Here is a 27,292-nt window from a genome sequence, read left to right as displayed (position 1 = left end):
GAGTTACCCACGTAGTTCACAGTTTTGATGAAAGAACAAAACAGGCTCATTTAACTACCAGGAGACAGGTTTTAAGTGACTACAAATATAAGGCGTTAAAGTCAGAAATGGTTACATGAGAAATAAAATGTTACAAGCTAGACTTGGTTCAAGATAAAATTCTTACCACATGCTTCCAGCAACAGGGCTGACCAAATTTCAGATCAGGATCTTTCCCAAAGTCCAATAGCTGCTTCTTTTGTCTTCTTAGGTGAAATGGAAAGAGACGGATAGGGAGGGATTAACTGGGGGTGGTTTTGCCCCTCACTTTTATAGTTAAGTCATGCTTTGAAATGCATTTTCCTGAGGGCTACCCACGGAGAAAGTTCATTTCCATTGGGAGGTTGGAATCAAGGGGTCTGGTGGTGAAAGAGGTTCTGTGCTGTTGTTTGCTAAGAGGCAGATCTGTTTGGTCCTGCCCTGTTCCTTGCCAAAGAATGGCCACTTGAGAGGTAATTGTCCATCAGCTTTGATGACACCTGGCTAATGTTGTCAGCTTGTTCTTTGTCTTTCAGAAACAGGTTTACCCACTCCCCGGACCTGTCTGGTACACACGCGTCAGTCACGATTTCAGCTTATGTTCGTAACTCTACATATAATGTCGCAACACACATTTCATCATGACATTATTGACCATCGACCATTATTGACCATTAGTTTTCAAACGATACCTCACAAGGCATATTTTGTACAAAGATTATTACAATAGCATGTGGGGTGTGAATAGAGAGGTGCATTCTGCCCCCCCCCCCCCAGTTTATTACTCCATTAACTTCAAAGCAGGTTGCTTGGCCCAAGATGGTTTCTGTGCTAGGACTGGCTTATATCAATGCTGATAGGTTTCATGAAGGGTTTGTCCTCCCCATCATCAAAGCCAAAATTCCCTTTGAAACAAGATGAAGGAAACAAAAAATACTGCAGCCTCCCCGTCGGGGAATCGAACCCCGGTCTCCCGCGTGACAGGCGGGGATACTTACCACTATACTAACGAGGATACACTTGAAAAATCTTTCCCCACAAGCTGTGATATACTGAAACCTGCTTAGTACAGCTTGTGCCCAAGGAGTGCAGCCGGGTGTATCCATTTAGCTCGTGCTTACAAAGCTGTTACCAGCAAGGGGATGTAGCTCAGTGGTAGAGCGCATGCTTTGCATGTATGAGGCCCCGGGTTCAATCCCCGGCATCTCCACATTTTGGGAGCTGGGCTCATCTGTGGAAGGCAAAAGCAGAATTTTGCCCACTCGCTCTGCCAGGGTTTAGTCACCCAAGCAACGCGCGCGAGGAACTGATGCAATCTCATTGCAACAAGGGCGGACACCTGGGTGCAGGCCCCCAGGGCCCTAAAAAAAAATCCATCCCCCCCCAGCCCCCACTTAGTGCTGCTTCGTATCACTCCCGCAGTAATGTTTTAAATCAATGTCCTGTATTCGTCCTGCAAAAGAGACACTCCCCTAGGGTTCAGAGTAGCAGCCGTGTTAGTCTGTATCCGCAAAAAGAAAAGGAGGTCTTGTGGCACCTTAGAGACGAACAAATTTATCTGAGCATAAACTTTCGTGAGCTACAGCTCACTTCATCATCTGCAAACCGTAGACAGAGTGTGGGGTGCGTTATTTCTACTCCCCCACGACCACTGCTGCCCTCACCCCTGAACTAGCTTTAAAGTAACACAGGGTTAAGCAAGGGCAAATTGATGTGGCCTGAGCACTGGATTTAGCAATAACGAACATTACAACAGTAGGTGAAGCGAAAGGGAAGTTTAGCTGGTGGTTTAACCCCAAGAATGCACAACTGTTCCTTGCGGCCAAAGGTCTCACTCTGAATGTGTGTAGGGTATGCTAGGGCTGTCCTCTGCCACCTCCCAAGTGTGCTTGCTGCTTCCTTTCAATTCCCAAGGCAAGGGCAGAGGGTCCGTCAAAGGTGCATTCTGACAGGCTCACTGCAGAATACAGAAGGGTATCGATCAGCCAGACCATGGGGGCAGAATTGAGGGTATGGAGAAGCAGCCTCAACGCCAGTGGCTTAATCGGTTAACCGTTTAAATGAAATATTTTTAGTCGTTTAAACGGTTAATTTTTAAAATGGTATTTACATCCCTAATAAGGGCATGTCTAGCACTCTGCAAACCTGTTACAAAGAACAGGAAAAATTAGCCAGCAGATATAAAAGAAATAGACAATAGTTTTAATTCACAAAATCCCCTTTCAAAATATGAACAATTTTTACATTTTTTTACAATGTATAAACAGTTTCAAACAGCTATTTATGGCCATATTTCAATAACTGCAGGTCCATGGTCTCTACTAAGGATAAAAAACACCTATTTTATACACAATAGCTTACCATGTTTCTAGAGATACACACTGAACAGACCCCAAAAAAAGCTGCATCAGCTTTTTCCACATTTAAATATATCTCCAGTTTAGTTTGGGATGCTGACTTGCCTACGCCAGGAAATCATGATACCCTTTTATGATGCTTTAATATAAAAAGTGAGCCTGATTTAAAGATTATATCTGTAAAATAATCTAAGGCATCCCCCCCTTGCCCTATATTCCTTTTCAAAAAGAGTTTTGCACTGTACAAATTGACAATACAAATAACCCTACAGCATTTGCTGACCAATTGAAATATGACCAGCACCAACTGGATTTTTGGCAAGACACACTGTGTTGTCTAGCAGGACAGTAGTCTTGGCATTCTTCCCCACTGGGGCTAGACGCAGGCAGGCTGGTTTCAGAGGGAAGTTGCAGGAAAAAAAAAAACAGTTGGAAAAAGTGATGAGACAGGAAAGGAATTAAAAAAAAAGAAAAGAGAAAAAGTGGCTTGAAGGTGTGAGGTTTGTGGCTATCCTGGTTCTGTGGTGAATTCAAATGACAAAAAGGAATATTGGAGCATGAAGGGGCTATATACTCATTTGTGTCTTGAACTTCAGCTGTGCATATGAGGCGTTCATCCTGGATGACCAGGAACACTAGAGAGATTTTTGGGTTTTTTTAAGCTACAACATACCACGGTCACATATACCCCCCTTTACTTGCTCAAGTCAAGTACTCTACACATCTACTATAGTCCGATTGACTAATATAGTCTAAAAAGAAGCTTTTAAGAAAAATCAATTAAATACAATGGATAAAGTTACCCAAGAGATAATAAATATTACAAAACACCCTAGCAAAAACAGCTGGTAAGATGTCCTCCATTAGTAAATCAGTCTCTCCCCACCAAAATATGGACTTTCCTTTTTTTCCCCCAAGTCTTCCCTCAAAAAGGGAGTTCTAGAGAAGTCTGAGATAGGGATTATCCATAGAAGGGAAATCTTGACAATTCATAATGTCACAGGTGGCCAGCGTTTGGCTACATCATCATGCATAACTTCGGGGATCCATTGGCAATACGCAGACAGCAAGTCTGAAACAGAAAGGTATGAATCATCAGTCCACGAGTCAAAAATAGCTAACAGCAGAAGAGGGTCTACTAGAAGGCAGGACTAACAACTGGGTCAGTTTGATCATGCTTTCAAGAGTCTGTAAAAGAATTAAACTCTGCTTACAGCCAGAGAAATAAAAATATAGCAATGGAAGGCTGGATTATTTTAATTTCTCTGTTGCACTGTGTTTTCCCACGAAAGACCAAAGAAGAAACTTCTTTGCACACATTCATTGCACAAATCTCAGTATTCAGGGCCACAAACTTGAGAGAGAACTTTTCTCCTTGAGAAAGGTACAGCTGAAGTGTTGGGGCATTTCTGCTTTTTTGTGATGAAGACAAATCATCATTAAATCCAAATTAAGGCCCTGATCCAACAGAGTACTTATACAAGTGTGTAGTACCATTAATTTTGATGGGACTATTCCCAGGTTAAAGATAAGGCCCAGGGCTCAAGAGTGAACAGGAGAACATAGAGAGGTACAGGACTGGAAACCAGGACCTACTCAAGGCTCTCTCTGGGACCTTATACAGGCCACTACTCTGCCTCAGCTTCCCCACCTGTAAAAATGGGGAAAAATACTTGTCTGACAGTTAACGCTTTTAAAGTGTTTTAATGATCTAAAAGTATGCAAGAGTTATTGTTAAAGTTAATACTGGGAATCCTGTTAGGAAAGGATTTTTTTTACTCCTTGCAGCATCTGGTATAAAGATCAAATTATTTGGTATGCTTAATATTGTGAAAAATAAATTTAATTGGCACAGGATTCTTCCTATAACATGGCCACTTTGTGACAGAGCTGCTACAAAATCTGCTTAGCATCATTTACAAATCCAGACAACTGTATGACAAAAAAATAATCTTTTCAAATATTCATTTCCGGAGGACGACAGTTTATGAACTCTCCTAACTCTTCCAGTCCTACTGGAAGACCAAAACCACAACTTGAACTACCCTAATGGGGAAGACACTGAAATGATTGCTAATTTCTCTGGCAGGGTATTGTCTGTTCCTTTTGTAAAAGTTCAAAAGACCAGCTCTGCTTGAAATCAGATAAGAACCCTATGCTGGAATGGTTAATTGCCACCACCCAGCAAATGGATCACTTACACCTGGGATTTTTTTTCCACACAGCCAGCAAAGCATCACGACTATCAGCACTTTCTGAAACAAGAGCCGTCAGCAGGATTTCTGTCCGGGGCTGAAGCCTGAGTGAATTCCAAAATGAAAGGGGATCAGATATAGATGTGAGCTACGTTCATTTATTTAACTATATTATGGCTGCATCTCTACTTCAGTGCTTAATGTCTAGCGTTCTGCATTTGTTTTATGACAATACTGGTTAGAGGTTAGATGTAGACATAAAACATGTAACCTATGACTAAAGGGACAGTCCCAACTTGAAATCTACCACTGGTGTATGCAGGGTTGCTGTAGCCACGTTTGTCCTAGGATACGAGAGAGACAAGGTGGGTGAGGCCGTATCTTTTATTGGACGAACTGTTGGTGAGAGGGACACAAACTTTCAAGCTACACAGAGCTCTTCTTTGGTCCTGGGACAGGCACTCAGTGTCACAGCTAAATACAAGATTGAACAGGGAGTTTAACATAAGTAAAAAGAAAAGGCGTACTTGTGGCACCTTAGAGACTAACACATTTATTTGAGCATCAGCTTTCGTGAGCTTTCATGCATCCGATGAAGTGAGCTGTAGCTCACGAAAGCTTACGCTCAAATAAATGTGTTAGTCTCTACGGTGCCACAAGTCCTCCTTTTCTTTTCGCAGATACAGACTAACACGGCTGCTACTTTGCAACCTAGCATAAGTAGTTAGCACATATTCAAGGTGAAGTGGGCCATTAACGCCCCTGTAGTCATAGGATAAAAAGGGGGTGAGTGGGTTCCAGATTGTTGGAATGAGTCATCAATCCAGTGTTTTTATTAAGACTATGATTTTTAGTATCTAGCAAAGTTATGCATTTAAGCTCCCAGGTTCGTCTTTTGAAAATGTGCAGGTTTCCTTTGAGAATGAGGTCTGATAGGTCAGATATAGAGAGAGATCACTTTGTGAAAAGGTCTGTATTCGCAAAAAGAAAAGGAAGACTTGTGGCACCTTAGAGACTAACCAATTTATTTGAGCATTAATATAAATTTGTTAGTCTTTAAGGTGCCACAAGTCCTCCTTTTCTTTTTGTGAAAAGTGGCACCCACAGGTAACAGGGTGTTGCTGTCTTATCTTTTTCCTGTGTGAGCTCATTTGAAAGTGTAGTGATTGTCACTCTCATAGTTGCTGGGGCATTTAGTGCACCGGATGAGGTACACCGCATGTTATGATAGGCATGTGTAGATTCCATGGATCTTGAAAGGTGTGTTGTGTACGGCGGTGCTGATCATTGATAGGGTCCTACCAAACTCACGGTCCATTTTGGTCAATTTCACAGTCATAGGATTTCAAAAATCATAAATTTCAGGATTTCAGCTATTTAAGTCTGAAATTTCATGGTGCTGTAATTGGAGGGATCCTGACCCAAAAAGGAGGTGTGTGTGTGTGTGTGTGGGGGGGGTTGCAAAGTTATTGTATGGCAGGTTGCAGTACTGCTACCCTTACTCCAGCGGTGCTGCTTTCAGAGCTGGGAAGCTGGAGAGCGGCGGCTGCTGGCTTGGACCCAGCTCTGAAGGCAGAGCCGCTACCCGCAACAGCGCAGAAACAAGGATGGCATGCAGCCTGCAGAGCTGGACCCTCAGTCAGCAGCTGCCACTCTCTGGCTGCCCAGCTCTGAAGGCAGTGCAGAAGTCAGGGTGGCAATGCCATGACCCTGCCCCCCTAAAATAACCTTGTGACCCCCTTGCAACTCCCTTTTGGTTCAGGACCCCCAATTTGAGAAATGCCGGTCTTCCCCGTTAAATCTGTATAGTATAGGGTAAAAGCACACAAAAGACCAGATTTCACGGTCTGGGACACATGGCCACAAATTTGGTAGGGCCCTAATTATTATACTGCTACAATGTCAGTGTCACAAAAGGCAAAACCTCTTTGCAACTTCTATTTTGTTAGACGATTGAAAATGGTTTAGCTGGCTAAACTGTGAAGAAAATTAAATACAGAGTCCCAGAGACTGATCCTGCAAATAGTTACAAGTAATTTTACTGGCACCAATAATCCCATTGAAGCCAGCGTAACTACTCACATGTGTAAGTCTTTACAGGATCCTTACAGTTCACCAGTTTCCCTTGATAAAGGCCACTGGCCTTAGGTTTACTAAGACAATTTTCCTTCTCTTTCCCTTTAACAATTGAGGTAATTATCTTCATGCTCTTCCCAGTTTGGAAGTCCCTCCCTTTTAAGAAGGCTCAAGTGACTAACACCACTCCTGGGTGGCATGACCTTGTTTAGCTGATTATTTTAACAACTTACTTGGACCATGTCTTCAGCATTGTGAGTGGACTGGACAGCAAACAACGCTTATAAGAGCCCAGCTGTTTAACAATCTAAAATAAACATTAGCATTCGTTAGACACTTGCCACAAAGTAAGAGGATGCTCTAAAATATAAGGGGAAACCATGCAAGTTGCAATACACTTACCTTTCCTTCCAGTAAAAATTTGGCAAAGTATTTGTAGCGATCAATACCCTCTGGGTAATTTACCTCCACTGCTGGAAGCTGCCAGCCTACTCGATCTGGAAATACAGGTCATATTAGGTCTTCTATTTAATTCTCAATGTGCATTTTCCCATCAGCGTAAGATTGCAGAGCACAAAGAAACATTGCAGGCATTTAGAGAAACGCACAGCTAGTAACAGTGACATCAGAAGTCCTCCAGTATAGGACAGGATGTGACACACATCACAGCAATCCCAGTGCCAAGAGGTTGGTATTCTAGCAGCTCTACGCTAGCTCTGGAGAACTCAATGGAGATACATAAGCCGTATCAAGGCACGTACAACATTGACAACTAGCAGGATTCAGTCCTTTTGGACATAAAGAGTTTATTTCATGGCCTTACAGCCAATAGGGCAACACAGAGCAGTTTTCAGGGGAATGTAATATACATCAGAGCTACATTCCAACATGCTGTGCTTCAAGAAACTTACAGAAAACACTTGGTCTGTGGCACCTTATTCTGCCTGTATCCGGGCAATAAAATGGAGGAGGATTTTCCAAAGGTTTCCCAAAGTGACAGTACGGAGGTAGCAGGACTGGGATCCATTCAGATTCAATGGCCGAAACACCTTCAGAATGAAAACACATACCACAAAATGAAGCGTCTTTGCCTTCAGAACAATCTGTTCAGTACTGTTTACGTAGGGGTAATGTTCAGTGAAACTCGCGTTCACTGGAGGTGAGCTCCTCAGACAGGTTGCCTCAGGGTCCATTTGAAAGTATCCCCATGGATTCCAGTACAGTTTTGTTTGACCTAGAGTCAAAGGAGAGCGGAGAGGGACTCTAAGCCCTTGTTTCAGACCCAAGGCTCACTCTCCTGCCCCGTACCATTTTGTTGGGTGGGAGGGGAGGCAGAATCTGACTTGATCGAGCCCATTTCTCTTTGGCTGGTCTTTGGAAAGCAGCTGCCAGCCATGAGGCTCCAGCGCCTCTTTTGACCACCTGGCTCCTTTGAAAAAGTCTTTCTCCCTGCTTAGGAGGGTCATTTGGGGGTGGGAGGAGAACCACCCGAGCAGTCGGAGAGAACGCAACGTGCAGCTGGATGTCGGTTTCCTAAGCCAATCCAACTCTGCACTTAGGAAGGGAAAGACCACCAGGAGCCAGAGGAGGGATGGTCTAGGATACTGTGAAACAAGGAGGAAATCAATCGTCCAGCTCTGGAGGCTGTTTCCAGCTGGACAGGGCTCCTTGGTCCTGGGGATAAGTCAATGAGAAGTTAGTCGCTGCCCTCTACTGATCCCCACACTCCTGGCCAGCACCAAAGGGCAGGTGGGACTTGTGCTGCGAGCAAGTGAAATACTCTGATTCCACAGTAAACTGCTGGACAGATTCGAAGACTGAGGAGGAGCTGAGCAATCTTACCTTTCATGTACATTTGAGTAGTTTCAACAATTTCTTGATACACCACAAACTCTGGGAGTTGTTTGAAGAGGACAGAATTGGGGTGGATAAAGACAGGGTCATCCAGCAGAGGAGTCTTAAAGAAAGCACAAAGGGCTCGAGATGAACGGTAGCATGGAAGGAGACCGTGATTATTAGCAATCCAGTTCCTTGAGAGCACCTAGTTTAAATCCTTCACCAATTTACGATGTTCTTTAAGTGATGGAGATTTTTGGTAACACCCTGGTTTTCTGCATCACCTTCCTTCTAGGGACCTCACAGCACTTTGCAAATCGCCATTCATTACGTTTCCTAAAATCTTGACGAGACACCATAGAAAATAATCACCCCAGACTGGGAGTGGGTTACCTGCAGCATGGAAGAATTAACTTCCTATCATGACACTGGAGCAGGGCTGGGAACAGAGCCCCAATCCTGCGTTTGGGCCACGAGACCATGCTCCGCAGAGAACTCTTATTTCTAGATCACAGAGTTACAGGAGGAGGGTGATGGTCAAATTGAGCCATGCCACTCATCTTTACCTTGTAGGCATTTTTCCATTTCTCATCCAGAAGTTCCTCTGCCTGGATTCTTCGGGCAATATGGTCCCCTAACCCCGCCAACACTATCTGTCTCAAATAGGTCACCTGGGTCTCCGTGGGGGGGTTCATTTTTGGATCAACGAAGAGGCCAGCATCGGGGCAGACTGAATTCACTGAGGAAGAGCAAGAGTAGTTAAGATAAGTAAATACTGTCTTCCTCTCTAAAGCCATGGATATTTGTCACGGAGACTTAACCTCCAGTTTAGGGTTTACGAAAAATACCACTGTGGTGAGCCACAGAGCATGGGCTATGCTGCTGGCAGCATAAAAGGCTGCACCGTGCTGAGCGGAGAAAGCCCAAGCCCGCAACTGAGTTATCTGCTGCTAAACGTTTACCTGCTGTTGTTAGCTGCCCCCGTAAGCGCCTGATTTCCACCATAGCTTTGTATCGCAGCCCATTCGCTTCACAGAATTTAGGAGTGCACCCTGCATACTCACAGGCCCCCACAGCTCCTGGAAAAGAGTATTTATTCAGCAGGGAAAGAACAAAGAGCTTTAACAAAACAAAACAGAAACGCCAACTAGCTTCCCAAAGATGAAATTGATTAGGCTGCAGAACATTTCCACACAGTGGGGTAGCGAATCCCATAGTTTCTATCTATTCAGGTTTGCTCATTGGCTGGAACTAGCCTGGAGGATGCACTGATGAACATATTACAGAACACCAGCTTCCAGAGGGCAAGAGATGGACTACAGGACTCAACTTCTATGAACAGCAAGTCTCCCTCGTTATACAGCATTTCCCTTTGCTGCGGCACTATGAATCCTTTAGCTTTGTATATCCGATTACATTGATTGAAATTAACCACCTCCCCGCAACAAACAGTATGTTCAAGTCGCTGGCAATAGATACCTAACATCACCATGAGGTCTCCTAGCTTTTGAAAAGGCCCTTGTCCAGCCCAGATCCTTCGCATCTGTATAACTCTTGCTTTCTTCCCCTTGAGCTTCTCCGTCTCTTCTTCACTTACAGCTGGTCTAAACCAAAAGCACAATCAATACACTTTAAACCTTCCTAGCAAGCACCAGAAGCCATGTCAAAGCAGCCCTGTATTTTCCCTTCCAGAATCACTAACCACCAGACAGACTGATGTAAAATTGGCAGCAAGAAGCCTGTATAAAACTGGAAGATAAAAAGGAAGCCCAGGGATCAGTCGGTTCATTCTCTCAGGCTGATCCAAAAATAGATAAAACCGGGACACTATCAGAAGAAAGCGCTGCCCCAGCACTCCAGGGGTTGATCTACCACCTGGGAGAATGGCGTGTGAACGGAACGCCATCCCCAGGAGTATTAAGAAGCTACAACAAAGGATCAGGGACACTGCTGCTGTTGAAGCCGGTGCTGCATCCTATCAGAGAGGTGTACGTCTGAACAGGGTGTTGAGGAAGCCATTGGACTAGAGATTCAGACTCACCACCATACCCCTGCCTACATATGGACCCAACTCCCCCATCCAGCAAGTGAGACTGAACAGCCAGTGAGCGGTTTTAAAAAGTTAAGTCGTTAGTGCTGGGGAATCAGACAGACAGCACGCTGGTCATGTTTAACAGAATGCCCTGCCTCTACTCTGATCTCCCCTTACAGCTTTCCAACTTCAGGCTACTGACAGAATGACCACTGATGTCAGCTATACATGGGATACATTTTAGTCTGTTATCTGTAACTCTTCAGCAATCACAAGACAAATGTTAGAAACGGGGAGACAAGATCTTTAGGTATCTACAAGGCTACGGTTTTAATTAATGCCACCAAGCACAGAACGCAGGAGTCAGTCAACGATGCTTCACTGCCACCTTCATGCTTACCTCTATAGGCACCAGTTTCATGGGGTAACCATTAGAGATGCTGTATATAAGGGGTTAAACAAGCATTTCCCTGTCCAGCTTCTCTCTCCAGTTTTGGCTGGTATTCCAGAAAGCAATACCTAGGCACTCTTTAAATGGTATCTGGTGCTAAGGGAACCTATTTGTACTCCAGCTTAAGCCACTCACCTCTCAAACTCCTCAAAAAGCTCTCGAACGGTCATTGCGGACACTATGGTAATGGCATAGGGCAGGCAGTCGTGCTGTTTACTTAAAGCGAGCATCTTAGCGTAGCGTGGGGCCACAGGAAAGGACGCCATGGTCACGCCCAAGGGACTAACTGGACAGCTCAGCTTTGCTATCTGCAGCTCTTTCAGCCTGGAAGAGGCGGAAACCAAGTCATGAGATAACAGCATTTCCCCCCCCCTTTCGCACAAGCTTTTTCTGTAGACTTTGACTTGCCAGCTGTTTATTACACACTTGCATTTTTCTCTCTCTGATTGGATATGTGACTTTAGTAGCGACGAAAGACTCCAAATTCAGGCTGTGAATTCCTTTCTTCCCAACACTGCCTCTACCCTGCCCTGCTGGGACCACCTCCAAGTGTCAGGAGGGCTCATTCTCAGTCCCGGGACTCTCAGGGTGTGAGCAAGTGTGGGGATGGCAGCAGAAAAACCAATTCATTTCACAGAACAAGAGTCACATGGTGACAGTTTCTGGTCCCTAGCAGCCTGGGCTGCATTTGAAACGGTCACTTAGGGCCGATTTACCCAAATTCACAGCAAAGGAACTGCATCGGTTTCAATTCGCCCCTTTTGTTATTTCATTGCAAATCTGCGTGCGAACCCTCATTTCAGAATAAAAGTGTCCAATTTTGATGTAGCTTAAATTGATATTTTTTTTTTACTGATTTAGGTGAATATCAAAACAGGGCACCTATTCCAGAGTAAGAGTGGCCACGCAGAAACTCACGGCAAAACAACAGAAGGGTGAATTAAAACCGACTGTTATTTTGCTGCAAGCGTGTTGGGCAGCCAAGGTTTTAGAAATGAAAAGCTTCATATTCCACTATCAATCCACCGAGCTACTGGGTCCCCTTGTTTCACCTTTATATTTAATCGGCACAAACATTACGAGGCCTGGAAAGGCCTCTGAACGTTATTAACCAAGATTTCAGTGGTGCATGAAATGCTCCCCATCTGTAGGGTTTATACAGTGCTTCAAGAGCGGTGTCGATTCAAAGTGCAGTAGAAATCCAAGCCATTCAAGTCTGAATAGCTGGTTTAAACACCAGTTTATGACAGACTAGGAAGTGCAAAGAATTCTGGGAAGTAGCCTGGCTGACAAACCTGCTACAGCATTGATACCCAGGAGAGACGGTCAGAGAACTAGGACAGAAGGGAGACGGGCAAAGCTCCGTCTCACCATCATGTAAAAGAGGATGTACGGAAAAAAACCCCACTTATTGCTGCCTGCAGCCACTGCTATAATCCTCAGTAACTCATCGCTGTGAAGAAACTTGTGGGAGACCTCAGACACCCTACCTTCCTGTTTTGGGTGGTTCCTGCAGGGCTCCGAGCGCTATCAGTAGCTCTTCAGCGGCTGCAAGCGCCTCTGTTGGAGGCGGGGTTGGAAAAGGGAAGTTGATCACCTAAGAATGCAGGAAGAAAGGAATGTATAACTGACACTGAACAGTAGCGTTTAGGTGTAGTTTATCTGAGACAAGTCCTCTTTGGTTTCAAAAGTCAGAGAGGCAATATATTTAGGAGAACTCCCCAGCACAAAGAGAAACAGACACCTGGAAGGTAGTGGCAAGAGCACACAATTAGGAGTCAGGAATCCAGGGTTTTACTCTTGACCGTTACTGAATAAAACTATGGTCTTAGACAAGCCACTTGAAGGCCTTTTCAGAAGTGCTGAGTACCCAGAACTCCCAATTTAAGGCAATGAGAGTCTGGGGGGACTCGGTACCTCTGAAAAATAAGCCCTTAGCCTGTGTGTCTCAGAGCACCCCTCTGTAAAAATGGAGCTATTGCCCCTCATATGGGAGTTGAGAGGCTTAGAGGACACCTGTGAAGTTAGCATACACAAACAATGGACATGTAGGCTTTATTGCTCCTTTTGCATGAACTTAACCTCAGTTCTTTTAAGGAACGATAGATTCCATTCTTTTCCTTGCCCCATTTTTGAAATCCCAGGTCTGTGCTTCGCTGGATGTTTTCATGAGACTGTTGCTGAAAAAGCACAGTGCACGCACAAGTGGAGATGAGGCTGTAAAGCCTATTGAGGAGGTCTGATGCAATGCACTGCAAGATCAGAGCCGATGCAAACCAAGCCCTGGGACTACAACATAGCACTCCCCCCCGCCATCTATAATACAAGGCACAACGTATCCTCAAACCAAACAGGCAGCGGTACGGCAATTTATGCTTATTTCTGGCTCCCAGAAGACATTGAAAGAGTGCTATAACATAAAGCCGGCGTTTCGGCTCACCTTTTCAATGTTTAATGCTTTCATCTGTAGAATCAAGTCTTCCACAGGTCGCCTTGTAATTTCCGGAGGAGAAAATTTCTCAAAGTCACTGAAAACTGCAGATGAATAGAGCCTAATGAAAGAGAAGTGCTGGTTAGGGACTTATATGAAATCTGAACCAACATACACTTCACCGAGATGAAAACAAAAGCAAATAAAGGGTTTTTTTTTGTTTTTAACATTGCTTTGGAATAAAAAAAAGTGAATTTTTAAAGGTTTAACCTTCAGATTTTAAAGCATTTTAACCACATTTACATCTAAAATACCACACAAGAGAAATCAATTCATCTTCGTGCATAAAGTATTAAGACAGCATCATTAAATCGGAACTGGACATAAAGCGTTAACAGATATTTCTAAAAGCACAGTGGTACAAATTAAGCCAGCACAAGCAAGCATCTCAGTGCATCTGTCCCTCATTGACCTGCAATTTCATCTACTAGATGAAGTCGTATAGTCAACGTATTGTACTAGGTAGCTTGTGGAAATATCACGCTACATCTGTTTCAGTTGAATAAAACATAACAGAACTGCTGACTATGCTATGATAAAAGTTAATGGGCCAAGCTAATGGACTAGTGCCACACCAATCATTCCGGTCTAGCTCCTCCCACTGAAGTCTCATTCCTTGAGCCAGAGGCAGCTAGCAATGCTGCAGTTAGGAAATTATGACTTCTTCTCAAAACTATAGCTGGCTCTAAAGTCCCATCCAGACCTCCTTTGTTGCAAAGACAGTGGGCAGACAAGAAATTTTCAGGAAGGCATCCAGGAGTTAATATCCTGCAATCTTTTCCATCTTTGCTAACATTATCTAGAGGCTATCTTGGGCTGGGCAGTTCTATTTGGATCATTTTAACTGTTCTGTATTTGGGCTGTTTTACCAAGTAGTGCTTCAATGCCTTGAGAGAGGTGCATTCTAAACAAGTGAAGTGCATGAAATGAGACTCAGGGGAGCTGTCCACTACACAACGGCGAGTGTTGGTATTTTCCTTTCATTTGGCTGCCCAACAAACAGAGAATGGTTTTCAGACCCTGACCCCTCCTTTGCAAGAAGTCTATGGAGAGGGAACTGACTAACCTGTAACAGTGCCCTGGCTCCGTGCGGCCAGCTCGTCCTGCTCGCTGGTTTGCAGATGCTTGAGACGTCCAGGTGACTCTGAAAGACGAAACCCCAGTAACTTTGTCATAGAAGCGTTTCTTGACTTTCCCGCAGTCAACCACGTATTTAATGCTGGGGATAGTGAGAGATGTCTCAGCCACGTTGGTTGCAACAACACACAGTCTTGTTCCAAGAGGAGGAGGTCGGAACACCTGCAGCAAACACAGTTCAGCAGATGTAATGCATTGCACGTAAAGCAAATTAGCAAGGTCAACTCAGATGAGTTAGAAAGACAGAAGCGATCACAATGAGCGTGACCTCACATCACATCTCTTGGTACGTGAATTGAGCAAAAAAGGTCAGCAGAGGCCTGTTTTCTCCCCTACCTGAAGCTCCCACTGGGCCCATTCTGGTCTGCCCACTGCAGGCTATTTCAAGATGCTCATTTTAGCAAGAGCTGCTGCATACGTTCTAAAGTCAGGTATTGAGAACGGTCACTTATTCCTGTGCAAATAATCCTTTACCTTGGCTTGCTTTTCTGGTGCTAGTAAAGAGTAGAGTGGGAGCACGTAGAGTGGAAGGGAAGAATCGGACTTCTCACCTGTCAAGAAACAAAATAGCATTCTTAAAAACATGGCAAGCATACACTAGGCGTTTCATTCTCAACAGTGTCCTGGCAAACTAAACTTTTATACACCTTTCAACCTGAAAAAAATCAGATTTTGTATATCACTTCTTTTAAAATTGCCATCAGAAACCCTGCAATGAGAAACCCACGCTTTGTAAATAATGGTTTACACTACACACCCCAAAGTGTTAACACAACAGTTTAGAAACAAAGCAAACAGGACAGTTTCACATATTGGTAAGTGAGGTTTGTTTGACATATGTGGTTTTCATTTCAAAGTATCAAACCTTCCTCCAGTCCATCATCCCCCAAATCTAGGTCAATGTCAGAGCCCACAGCATCCTCATCATCATCCATTTCAGCTTCTCTGTCCTCATCGCCTTCGTCCACTGGCAAAACGGAGTAACTGTTCAGATCGATTTTGGGTAGCAGCTAGAGGCAAGAGAAGGGGGAACCATTAAGCTTTTCTAGATTTAATATAAGCAGTTGTGCAAATCATCATTAAAAGCTTTTAGAAGCAGGTAATAAATGCAACTCTAGGGTCCCAATCCTGAACTTCCATTGATCTCAAGATGCACAGGGGATTGGGCTCTAAATATTTCATTCGTACTACATGGCAGGAACATTAAATCAGCATCCGTAACAGAGAGGATCAGGAAAGACAAGCCAGTTAAATATTTTTAAGGACATTTTGAGTAGAAATGATGTTTTGTACATCAGGTTTCTCCCTTCCCCACAATCCTCCCTCAGGCAATTTTACCTATCAGGGTCTAAAATCAGAGAGCAATATTTTAATAATGTAATGATCTGTTGACAATAAAGTTTACATCACTTACACGGTCAGCAGCCAAACACCAATTTTCCTCACAAAGGAATCCTGAACCCATCTAGTCCAGAGTTCCTTCCATTAAAGTGCTAATTTATTAGTGCTTCATAGTGGAAATCCATCTCCCCTTCTTGTAGTGCCCAGGGGTGCACTCAAGCGCTCTCCCTCAACCAACCACTTAATGCAGCAGTTGCAAATCTAGATCAAAGTGGGATGGAATTCTTTACTTAAGGGACAGCCACACAACTGCAAGTTGCTTATAAATCGGACCAAGTATTAAAAAAAGAAAAATTTGTTTGAAAACCTTCTGTTTTCCTGAGCTATATACAAATGACTGAAAAGGAAGTTAAGTGTTGGCTTTCAACAGGGGTAATCTAAATTCCTGCTCTTTTGAAACAATTAACCACTCACATGAGTGCCAATTCCGTTCAAGTTTAAAATATATTACCATAGTTTTCTTCTGTTTGGATTTCTTAAATTTCCTGGCTTCTTCGACTGATTCTTCCTTCTCTTCATCTCCTATGAAGAAGCATGTGGGATTCTCAGAGTGCTGAAAGGGGACTCTGCAGAGCAGAACTTAACATTGTCATTGCCCCAAGGAGCTCATAATTAAAGATGTCAAAGCAAAAAGTAGCCAGTGACCAAGTGGGTGAGGGGGCCTCAGTGGCATTTTCGTTATGTTAAGGAATCACAGCATGTCAGTGGCTGAGGGCTGGCAGATTGCTGTGAAGTGGTGCATTTTGAGGAGGACTCTGAAGCAGAGAATTAGCTTGCTGCAACAGGAGAGGATATGAAAATGATCTTCCATTTTAGGAAACTGCACCATTCTTTGCAAGCTCCTGTAACCACTGCAAGGCTGAAACAATGGCGAAATGCAATGGACCCCAGGGGAGTTAAGGATGGGGAAATCACACACAACACAGAAAGATCTGTTTTCTCAAAGGTTATTTAGCTGAAGTTGAGTCATCAGCATGTCTCTCAATAGGTCTTTCCAAAAGTTTATTTCTGGAACACTTGTTGCTTAAAACCTTAAAAGTAAACTTGTGTCTCCGTGCGATGTAACGGTTAAACACTAGCAGCCCTTTAGTCCCTGGAGTTACCTTCAGTTTTATTTTTACGGAACGGAAAGGCTTTTCTTAGTCTTCTACAGAGTGAGTGCACTTCTGCTTGGCCTGTTAAGAACACCAAAATCCCTCCTGCAATAGAACAGGTCACCTTAAATCAGAAGACAGGTAGTTTCAAAAAGAAAATCACAGAACTAGTGCTCACTCTTCAGAGAGGACAATGCCAAATACATCATAACTGTGGAACATACCGCGTATCCCTCTTCACAATTCCTTACTAACACATGAGAGAAATCATGCAGCACACCAACGCATATTTAAGTATAGGCTTATTCTCCAACATCATCCCTTGCAAGGAATAAAGTACAAAAGACAGCGCTGCTGTTTTTTGTGGGGTTCTTTTGTTTTTAAACAAACAAATTTTAGACCCTAAAACATTTAGACCCATCTGGGAAACATTTTAAGTGTAAAGAATTTGAGATGCTGAAGAGTTCTCTGCAGCAGTCCTACCTGCGGGTAACATTCGGTGGATTTTACAGACTTTTCTGAAACATTCCCCATTGTAGTCATCTACTGGAGTTCTCTTATTAAAATGAACAGCCACAGGGAATTGCCTTGCATCTACCTAGAAAGGAATACAACAGGAAAGAGCCTCGTTTTACGATTACAGCAGAAGTGGGTTTTACGTACTGTGGCTCAGGGGGAAATCAGAAAGCTCGTTAAAAGCCTTGACAATGTGTCCTTTCACACAGTTAAACAGATATTTCACCACGCTCCATAGAACTGGTTTATACACTTGTTTTAAGTAACTTATTCTTGTAAACCATTTTATTTCTTCTCTGTATTTACGCTCACATTTACTGTTTTGACGCTCTGAAAATATGAGTGCAGCAAATCATCTTAAAAAAATAAAGAGAATGAGAATACATGGGCGGTAACCCAGTCCAGCAGTTGCTTTGGTAAGCGTTCTATCTGCAGCCCCAGTGTCTAGCATATTTTGCATAGTTTGAGACCCCGAAGACGGGAAGCTCACTACAACCAATATGTTTGGCTTTTGCCCTAAGGTATAACAGTATTTTTCATACTACAAAGACCTTTCCAATGATACTTTACGTTCAATCAACCAGAATTACCACTTTGAATGGAGACCTCTCTTTCCAGTATAACTTTCTAAACAATCAAGGGCTTAAGATTCCTTATATCTGGCTTGCTACCCACAGAAAACTAGCTGTCCCATTTAAAGCAACAAACAGAATAATCGCGAACATCTTGCACTCCTACTGAACACAAACGGCACTAAATTAACATTAAAGTGACTTCAGACTTTCAAGTAAGAATGAAGGTGCTAATCTGGCCCCACGGTGCCTTTCACCTTCTGTGCACGGGCAATATCAGCACAGCTCTGAATACTATGTTCACTGCTTCAGCAGAGCCAACATCTTGTAGGTTACCAAAAATAGCAGACGTTTCTCCAGCCTCTACCACACAAATTGATGACAAGTCAGTAGAATCGGAGACTCATGAGAGCTACTTAAGAGTCCAAAAGGCTTTTTAAAAATTATTGAGTGTCAAAATTTGAGGGATTCCACTCTATGAAAAGTAGAACTCTACTTGGATCATTTTCTAAACTGTAACCGTCAATGTTTTGAGATCACTTTCTTCAGTGGGAGCTGGAATTCTTAGCAAGAGAAGCTGTAAAATACATAGTTCAAAACAAATTACAAGCAGGACAATTGCCTGCAGTGCCATCGCTGAAATGACTGCAGTGCTGGCTGAGAGGACTGTAAATAAGAGGCAGCAAAAGGAAAAATGCCTCTATAAGCATCCAGATTTATAAAGGAAACCCAAGTCAGACCCCATTCATTACAGCCATGGCAGCAGACGCCCCTAGGATGACCGTTACCTGGATAGCAGGGGGAACAGCAGGAAAGAGTTTCTTGTTATCAGTGAAGTCTTCAACACGAAGGGTGGCAGACATAATGATCAGCTTCATAGGTTGCCCTTTCTGTGGAAATGCAAACATGCAGTCTTACGCTGCAGTCTGGCCACTTGTAATCGTTTATGTGGCACTAGACACGCGCACGTGTGCTGCCGTAACAGACACCAAATGTAAGCCTCTGCCCCAAAGCCCTCACAGTCTGAAAGGCACAAAGTGCAATACAAGGCCAAATGACAGTACAGACAGAGGGCTGAATATTGTGGTCCTTAGACAGACAAAAATCCTATTCGCAATCCTGACTCTGCCACAGACTCACCAAGAGGCCAGCCTTAAGCAAGGCACCGAACCTCCCGCTGCATGTTTGCAAAGGTACAATGAAAACAGACTCCTAGGAATGGTCATGCTGACGTAGCCAAGTGGTCCACTTACTCCAGCATCCCTGTCTCCACCAGTGGCCAGTACCAGATATTTCAAGGTACATAAGAACATAAGAGCGGCCATACTGGGTCAGACCAAAGGTCTATCTAGCCCAGTATCCCGTCTTCTGACAGTGGCCAAAACCAGGTGACCCAGTAGGAATGAACAGAACAGGTAATCATTAAGTGATCCATCCTGTCAACCATTCCCAGCTTCTGGAAAACAGGCTAGGAACACCATCCCTCCCCATCCTGGCTAATAGCTATCGATGGACCTAACCTCCATGAACTTATCTAGTTGTTTTTTGAACCCTGTAATAGTTTTGGCCTTCACAACATCCTCTGGCAAAGAGTTCCACAGGTTGACTGTGCGTTGTGTGAAAAAAAATACTTATTTTTGTTTGTTTTAAACCTGCTGCCTATTCATTTCATTTGGTGACCCCTAGTTCTTGTGTTCTGAGGAGGAGTAAATAACAATTCCTTATTTACTTTCTCCACACCAGTTATGATTTTATACACCTCTGTCATGTCCTCCCTTAGTTGTCTCTTTTCCAAGGTCAGTCTTATTAATCTCTCCTCATATGGCAGCCGTTCCATACCCCTAATAATTTTTGTTGCCCTTTTCCGAATCTTTTCCAATTTGGTGAGGGACCTTGTCAAAGGCTTTCTGAAAATCTAAGTACACTATATCCACTGGATCCCCCTTGTCCACATGCTTGTTGACTGCCTCAAAGAATTCTAGTATATCAGTGAGGCATGATTTCCCTTTACCAAAACCATGGTGTAAGGTAGATGTAAGATTCCCCTAGGGGAAGTCTTTTCCTAATCGTTGGCTTATACCTTGAAGGATGAGGGTTTACATTCACATGTAATGGTGAGTGTCCTCACTTTCTGAATAAATGTCTAATTTTAAATCCCCCTCAGTTCTTGGACTTGATGTCTTGTGGCAGTGAGTTATGCAGGTTAAATGGGTACTATGTAACAATTTATTTCCTTTTTATGTGTGTGTAAGTGTTTTACCTGCCCGTTTCATGGAACATCCCGCAGTTCTCGTGATATAACAAAAGACAAAAGCGGTCCCTTATCTACCTTTTCTTTGCTATTCATTATTTAATCTAGTTTCCTCATACTCCTCTTTATTCATCTCAGCACAACCACCTCTGCTTTTGTTACCTTTCCACGAAGGGGCACGATGCGAGATAGGAGGCCAATCAGGATATCTGTGTACACGCTTCTTTCATGGGCTTCATCAATAATGATCACTTTGTACTTCAAAAGCAAGAAGTCCTGGAAATAAAGACGGAAGTTGAGTCATCTCATCACATCAAGTCAAGCCTCAGTCAGGTCGGTCTCTGCGTTAAGGTTGGGTCAGTCATCGTAGTCATCCTTCGAATCTATCTAGGTTTATATGACCATCCTCATTACTATCCTATCTGAGCACATCACACAATCTTTAGTGTACTGAAATGGATTGTCTTGAAATTGTTTGTGCCTCATGGGGGAAGAAGTAGAGGTGATTAGGGATCATTTGTCCTCTTAACACCTCTGTGAGGTAGGAAAGTGCTATTATCCCCATTTTACAGATGGGAAATGAAGGCACAGTCCTAGTCTAGCCATATTTCACAGTCTAAGTGACTTGCCCAAGGTTACATAGGAAGCCAGTGGCAGAACAGGGGCTTGAACCCAGGTTACCCCAAGATGTAGACTGTTGCCCTAATCCCTGGACCATTCTCAGACTGGAGAATGTGATGTAGAAATCCCAACGTCTATTCCTATGAAGGTCAATACAGCAGCTGAAACAAGAACTGTACCTCCAACAAGCATAAAAAGAATAATCATAGACACCTAGTCACCAAAAATACAATTTAAATGCTGAAAGGGGTTTTGTTTTAGAAAGGAACGCTTGTACTCATGGCAAGTGCTAGCAGGAATGTGTGGAATTTCTCTCTAGAGACATTAAATACTTTGTTTTTTCATTGCAGAAGGTAATCTACCTTCTGAATTTCTTTCAGTAGCACACCATCCGTCATGAACTTAATTTTGGTTTCATCTGTAACGTTTCCTTCATAACGTATTTGATATGACACTACCCTGTAGAGAAAATACATCAGTATTACACAAAGCCACACACTTTTTTTTTTTTTTTTTTTTTTTAAAAAGAGCAAAGCATTATAGACCGAATGTAAAAAGCTGGGAAAGGAAGGAAAGTCAGAGTTCAGTTTAGAATGCTGCCTTCAGCCCAATTCAGCTATGACTTGGTACCGCAGCGTAAGGAGCGTGGAAGATCACAGATTGCCTGAGTCTCCGCTTCCCAGACTCTAGCGCATGCAGAATGCCACTGTCCCATACAGGAACCTTCCCCGCTAAGAAAGCTGGATACAGAATGGCTTTATTTTCAACTAGCCCATTGTTATGGCACACCTGCTCTCCCCTTCACACAGCACAGCCATGTCTCCTTCCCCACCTCCTCATTAATCCACGGGCTCCCCAATGGGAGCTATGAGGGCTTGTTAACACCAAGACCGCCATCGATTTTTCTAAGGAGCAGCAGTGCTGAGTTCATTGAAAGCTTCCTACGGTTCCTCTCTGGAAAGGCCAGCAGAACAGACTGCAACTAATCCGACCCCAAGATAACATCCCTCCAACCTCTCCCACTCAGCAGAAGATTTATACTAGAAGGGGACTGGGTTTTGCTGTTTTTGACTTTCCTGGTTAGCCCCTGATCTTTTGTCCCTTACCTGTGTGAAAAATTCATTTCCCTAGCGACCCGATGAGACATAGACACTGCGGCTACACGCCGAGGCTCTGTGATTCCAATGATGCCATCGGAACTAGGACAGAGGAGAAAAGCTTTTTACAGACAAACCTAGGAAAGAGGACAAGAGGCTTTCCTCCGGGTGGGTTTTGAGGTTGTCTTACCACACCCGCAGGTTCTCCTTCATTGTTGGGAGGACCAGGTAATCCCTACCAAACTGGCTCTTTTGGAAAAGAAGTCTGGGCTGGAGAGGGAATACTGCAGAAGTGGAACGTTCATTGCACCTGAATGAGACTGAGCAGCGGAAGGCAGGCAGCATCTTGGTTATGCCACCTAATCCTGTAAAAGGGACTGTAGCACCTGACAAGCTGCAGATGGTTTTTCACTACATATGATGGTGTTTATTTCAATTTTGCAAGGAACATGTGGCGTGTCTTGGAGAGATGAACCCACCAGCTTTCCCCCTTAGCTAACCTACCTTCACGGTTAGTGACAAGTATTATAGCCCTACTGTGAAAAACAAAACAGTCATGTTTAAAACACGGTAGCAGTTTAAAAGCTCTAAAATAAATTATCTGGAGGGATTTTTGTGCAAACTAAGGACTGCCCACAGATTTTTCTCCTTCAAGTTCATTTCACCTCCATCTGATGTAGGCACAATTGCTGCTCATAGAGTTAATAGCACTAACACAGGAGTCTTAAATAGAGACAAAGTTCAAAAAACAGAAAGGGACGGAACTTAACTAAAAAAAAAAAAACCAAAACAAATTCTCAACAATTTTCAGTATAAAAGAACAGAATCCTACCTGGCATAGCCGGCTTCATACAGAAACTGAGGCACTTGAGTGGTTTTACCACTCCCGGTTTCTCCGCATATGATGACAACAGGATTCTCGTTAATAGCTTCCATGATAACTTGCTCTTCAGCGAGGATAGGAAGCTTTAGTCTCGCTTCCTATTGAAAACAAAACAAACTTTATTTTCAGTCTGTGTGTCTTGATCCCTCTTCTTGCTTTGCTTTTTGATGGGTCAAGCTCAGTTAAAAAAAAAAAAAAAAGCTGTATGAAAAGTCTGAAAGATTCAACCCACCATGGATTTTCCACTCCAAAAGTCATGAATGATATTTACACACACAGTCCAATACACGTAGGAGCAGAAGTGGCTATAGACCTCTAATATCTAGGTTATTTTGGTAACACTCTACCCTCCTCCTCCTCCTGGCTTGAAAAGTTTTAAAATGTAGGGTGACACACCACCAGGCCAACCAAGAACTGGGATCAGCAAAATATTCCATCCTGACTTCTCAAAAGGTAGCTGGCAACTCAAGCATGAAACTAAACCAGTCCTCCGATTTGTTAGATTCCATATAGTCATCTAAGATTCTCTTGAGTTTAACAAGATTTCAAATGGAAACTCATTCCATAACTCACTATCATATATCTGCTCAATAAGTGGACGCTTTCAAATTTCTGCAAATTAAATCTATCCGAAGCTACATTTAGCATAATGGAGAATAAAACCCAGTTTAACAATTAAGATTTTCAGTTCATTACACCAAAAGGGTTTAAGATCTCTGATCACTAATAAATTAAATATTTAGAATTAGTGACTAATACATATGTTTTGAAACAAAACTGAAAGTCGTTTCCTTCTTTATTCACTTGACAAGCTCAAAGCCCAAAGTTGTGTCTCTAACCGGCAACGGCTGGTATCAGTAATACAAAGCAATGCTGGGAACGCACTCTGCACTGTTTGCAGTGTTATCAACGTGAATGACTGATGCAGGTGAATCCCACAAGTCTCCACTCAAGTATTTGCCATGAATTAGTCTGATGGAGAGTGTCACTCCGATTTTTCCTCCTTGAAGAACGTTTATTGTGATGAATCACTAACAAAGACTGACCTGTATCTCAGGCGACCTGTCCACTGGGATGAAAACCGCAGGCTTGGAAGATGGCTTATGAAAAGCTTTTTGATGAGCTAACTTGCTAGGAGGAGCCGGATCACTATTCAATGGCTTCGTAATGCATTCTTCCACCTTTCCAAAGTTAAAGCTGTCAGCGGCTGGCTTTTCAATTGTTTCTTTATGCTCTTCCTCTTCACAAGAACTATCAGAGGATTCAGTCTTCTTCTCAGCCTCCAGTTCCAGGTCTAGTCTGCACCTTTTTTTATTTGCACCACTGATGCTACTAATCTTCTCCGGATATGTGGTGCCTGCTTCTTGTACTGTCCTAAAGCAGAACATTTACACATTATGGGCATTTTCCCCAATATAGCGAGCATTTTCACACTTCAGATCCTCAATGCCCCCAAGAAAAAAAAAAAAAAGGAAAACAGCTCAAAGAACATGAGGCTGTAATAGGTCTCATTTTCTTTCTACCTCACCATAACTACCAAACTATTTTGGACTTTAAAAAATTTACAAATCTACAAAGTAGTATGTATAGTAACATAGGTGAAGAAGTCATTTAAAGGAAAAAGGGAATCTACGTGCAACACAGAGACTGAGAAAGCAATAGTATGCCTGATTCACAACTGCAGCAATAGATGGAAGTTTACCGTTTGGTCTGGTACATGCGTCCTCCAATACCCAGCTTGGAAGTGGTGTACAGAAGTTTCATTTCAGCCTCAGAAGCCTGGACCTCATTTAACTTACTTAACAATTCAGCTCGCTACAGGAAAAAAAAAAATTATATATATATATACACACACACACAAAATCACTGTTAGAACTGCTGTACCAGCAAAAATGATTCACTTCAAGTTCTATCTTACTCAGCTACCAAGTCAACTGGAGTTTAGCTCGAGTAAGGACTAGGGGGGCAGAACCATACTATATTTGCATGCTGGGAAAAACCACAATAAGGTAGAGAGAGACGCTATGGAAGTGTTGCTAGTGACCCCATGAGTAAGGCTGGTCAAGGATCTTCATCCTACTTATTTCTCTACCTTTTAATTGATGGAATTTTGTCTCATATTTTGGTACAAGAGGGGTATTGGAGCCTTTCATTCTGCCAGTCATCTTGAAAAAAGTAATGTTTGCCCAATGCTTTTTATTTATAAACAACATTTTTCACCTTCAAAATACTTTGCAAATATTAGACAATCCTTAGAATAATACTTCTAAGAATCATCCCTATTTAACAGATGCTCAAAGTGGTTACGTGACTTGTCCAAAGCCAGACTAGACTTCAGAAGTCCTAGGCTCCCAGACCTGCACTCCTGCTCTCTCACTGCATTCTGATATCAGTGGTAGGACTCTACTCAAACTCTGTCTACAGCCGCATGCTGTACCAATAGTCCCCGGGTAGCTGTATACTTTTAGCAAAACAAGCAGCAGTTAAATAGCGAATGCCGTTCCAACTTAAGCTGGCAGCAGGCTTCACTGTCAACCTCCCACTGAAATGCATGTGGCAGTCTACACAGTTCTTGACAATGCACTGGACCACAATAAGGTGTCTAGACACTTCTCCTCTGCTCCTGCAAGCTGGTGGTAGGCAGATGCTATAAAAAGATTCTAAGGAGAAAATCCTTGCTTATATTCCCAGGGAAGCGACTCTGGAATCCTGTTGACAACAGGCCTGTTTAAACAGTTTTCTTTATCACCGACTCAACCACAGCTGGGCAAAGCCTTACGACCAAGATGCAACCTACCTGATTTTTCTTCTCTTTCTGCTCTAAAACTTTCTGCAAGATTTTCCTCTGTTTTTTGCTCAGGGGCTTCTTCTCTCGTTGTGTCTCACAAGCTACTTTTTTCGTCTTTGTCTTTTTAGCTGGCAGGACCAGGGCATTACTTTCATCCACTCCTTTCAGCTTTGCCTCATCTGAAAGTGTCGATTTTGGTCAGTCACATGCCCTAGATAACTTATTTTTAACAGGCTTATTGCAAAGCTCGCTGATTTTAAATAAAAGGGCAATAGCAACAACTATATTATTGACAAAGCCAGTAGGATGGCTGAGCAGGGAAACAATGCTCCTCTCCTTTCATGGTTATTTTCATGATGAAATCTGTCTTTTCTTGTTTTTGAGTAATACCACTGTGGAAAAAGGTTAAGTTTTCATAATCAAAACATTGTACCAAATAATTCTCCCCTGGGAAATGAGTACTACCCCTATTTTCATAATGAAGAAAGGGGTACACACAAGGTAGGTGACTTGTCCAAGCCCACACACCAAGTTAGCAGCACTCAAAAGCTTTACCACATGGCTCTAAAACTTGCCTTGACTTGGGTCTGAACTTATTGACACCTCTTGTTGCTGCTAAAAGGTAAATAACCCTGGTTTTATTGATAGGTTTGTATCTCAGATTAGGGCAGGTACAGCACAAGCAAATGCACTGCAAGTTTCCCCACACTGCCAATGACAACGTACCTCAAAACCATGACAGATGAAGGTGAAGGGCAACTCAACCTCCCAACCAGTTCATTTTCTTCCAAAGAAAGAGACATTAGGGCTCAACAGGAGTGACTTACTGTGTAAAGGGGTCACGCATTCGGGAAGGAGAGTGAGCATGCAAGGAGGTGAGAGCGTGCAAAGGGGGTCACCCACTCAGGAAGGTGTGTGTGTGCAAAGAGGTATGAGCGTGCAAAGGGCACTCACTCAGGAACGGGAGAGTGTGCAAAGGGGTCACTCATTCGGGAGGAGATGAGTGTGCACAGTGGAGGTGAGGGTACAAGGGGGCGAGTGTACACGGCGAGGTAAGGGTAGAAGGGAGCGTGCCCATTTGGGAGGGGGTGAGTGTGCACGGGGGGGGTGAGCGTGCCAGGGGCGCCTCCTCAGGAAGGGGTGAGTGTGCCAAGGAGTCACCCACTCGGGAGGGGGGGGGTGTGCCGGGGGGGGGGAGGGGGCGCCCGTTCGAAGGGGGAGGGGAGGTGCCCCGGGCCGCCCATTCCGGCCCCTCTTTCCCCGGGGCGCTCATAGGGCGCCGGACTCACCTCCCAGCTCCAGCTGCACAAGCTCTGGAGCGGGCGGCGGCGGCTGCCCCCCGGCGCCCCCCGGCAGCCGCGCCTTCCAGTTGTGTCTCTTGCGCGCTTTGCCCATGGCGGGGGCGGGCGGGCAGCGCCAGGAGCAGGGACCCGGCCCGGGACGGGAAAGGGGCCGCCGGCCTGGCTGGCACCCACG

General features: G+C 43.7%; 1 protein-coding gene and 2 non-coding genes across 3 annotated transcripts; 1 reads left to right on the top strand and 2 right to left on the bottom strand.

Annotated features, from left to right (window-relative positions):
• Positions 1–961: 961 nt before the first annotated feature.
• TRNAD-GUC (transfer RNA aspartic acid (anticodon GUC)) lies at positions 962–1,033 on the bottom strand. The gene has a single exon. It is a non-coding gene; the product is annotated as a tRNA-Asp (tRNA).
• Positions 1,034–1,156: 123 nt separating this feature from the next.
• TRNAA-UGC (transfer RNA alanine (anticodon UGC)) lies at positions 1,157–1,228 on the top strand. Its single transcript has one exon. It is a non-coding gene; the product is annotated as a tRNA-Ala (tRNA).
• A 971-nt stretch (positions 1,229–2,199) lies between these two features.
• DHX37 (DEAH-box helicase 37) lies at positions 2,200–27,292 on the bottom strand. The gene is made up of 27 exons (XM_077835045.1): positions 27,106–27,292; positions 25,826–25,995; positions 24,731–24,843; positions 24,075–24,402; positions 22,978–23,126; positions 22,155–22,247; positions 21,411–21,507; positions 20,590–20,703; positions 18,965–19,066; positions 17,572–17,686; positions 17,098–17,193; positions 16,446–16,516; positions 15,459–15,603; positions 15,068–15,144; positions 14,523–14,755; positions 13,406–13,517; positions 12,456–12,562; positions 11,101–11,289; positions 9,962–10,086; positions 9,445–9,561; positions 9,049–9,221; positions 8,489–8,603; positions 7,558–7,695; positions 7,049–7,143; positions 6,880–6,953; positions 4,577–4,674; positions 2,200–3,447 (listed from the first exon to the last, which is right to left on the bottom strand). Exons 1-27 carry the CDS (start codon positions 27,209–27,211, stop codon positions 3,365–3,367), a joined length of 3,435 nt encoding a protein of 1,144 aa, XP_077691171.1. The 5' UTR covers positions 27,212–27,292; the 3' UTR covers positions 2,200–3,364.

This window comes from Eretmochelys imbricata, chromosome 15 (assembly GCF_965152235.1).
Source record: "Eretmochelys imbricata isolate rEreImb1 chromosome 15, rEreImb1.hap1, whole genome shotgun sequence".
In the NCBI taxonomy this organism is placed as follows: Eukaryota; Metazoa; Chordata; order Testudines; family Cheloniidae; genus Eretmochelys; species Eretmochelys imbricata.
This window is presented reverse-complemented; position numbering and strand designations above follow the sequence as displayed.

Excerpts from the sequence above, each read along its gene's own strand:
- DHX37 (XM_077835045.1), bottom strand. The coding sequence starts at position 27,211 with ATGGGCAAAGCGCGCAAGAGACACAACTGGAAGGCGCGGCTGCCGGGG. Across the intron at positions 24,403-24,730 it reads CGCATGTACCAGACCAAACG|GACAGTACAAGAAGCAGGCA; the intron begins GTAAACTTCCAT and ends GTTCTGCTTTAG. Across the intron at positions 6,954-7,048 it reads AATTTTTACTGGAAGGAAAG|ATTGTTAAACAGCTGGGCTC; the intron begins GTAAGTGTATTG and ends TGTTTATTTTAG.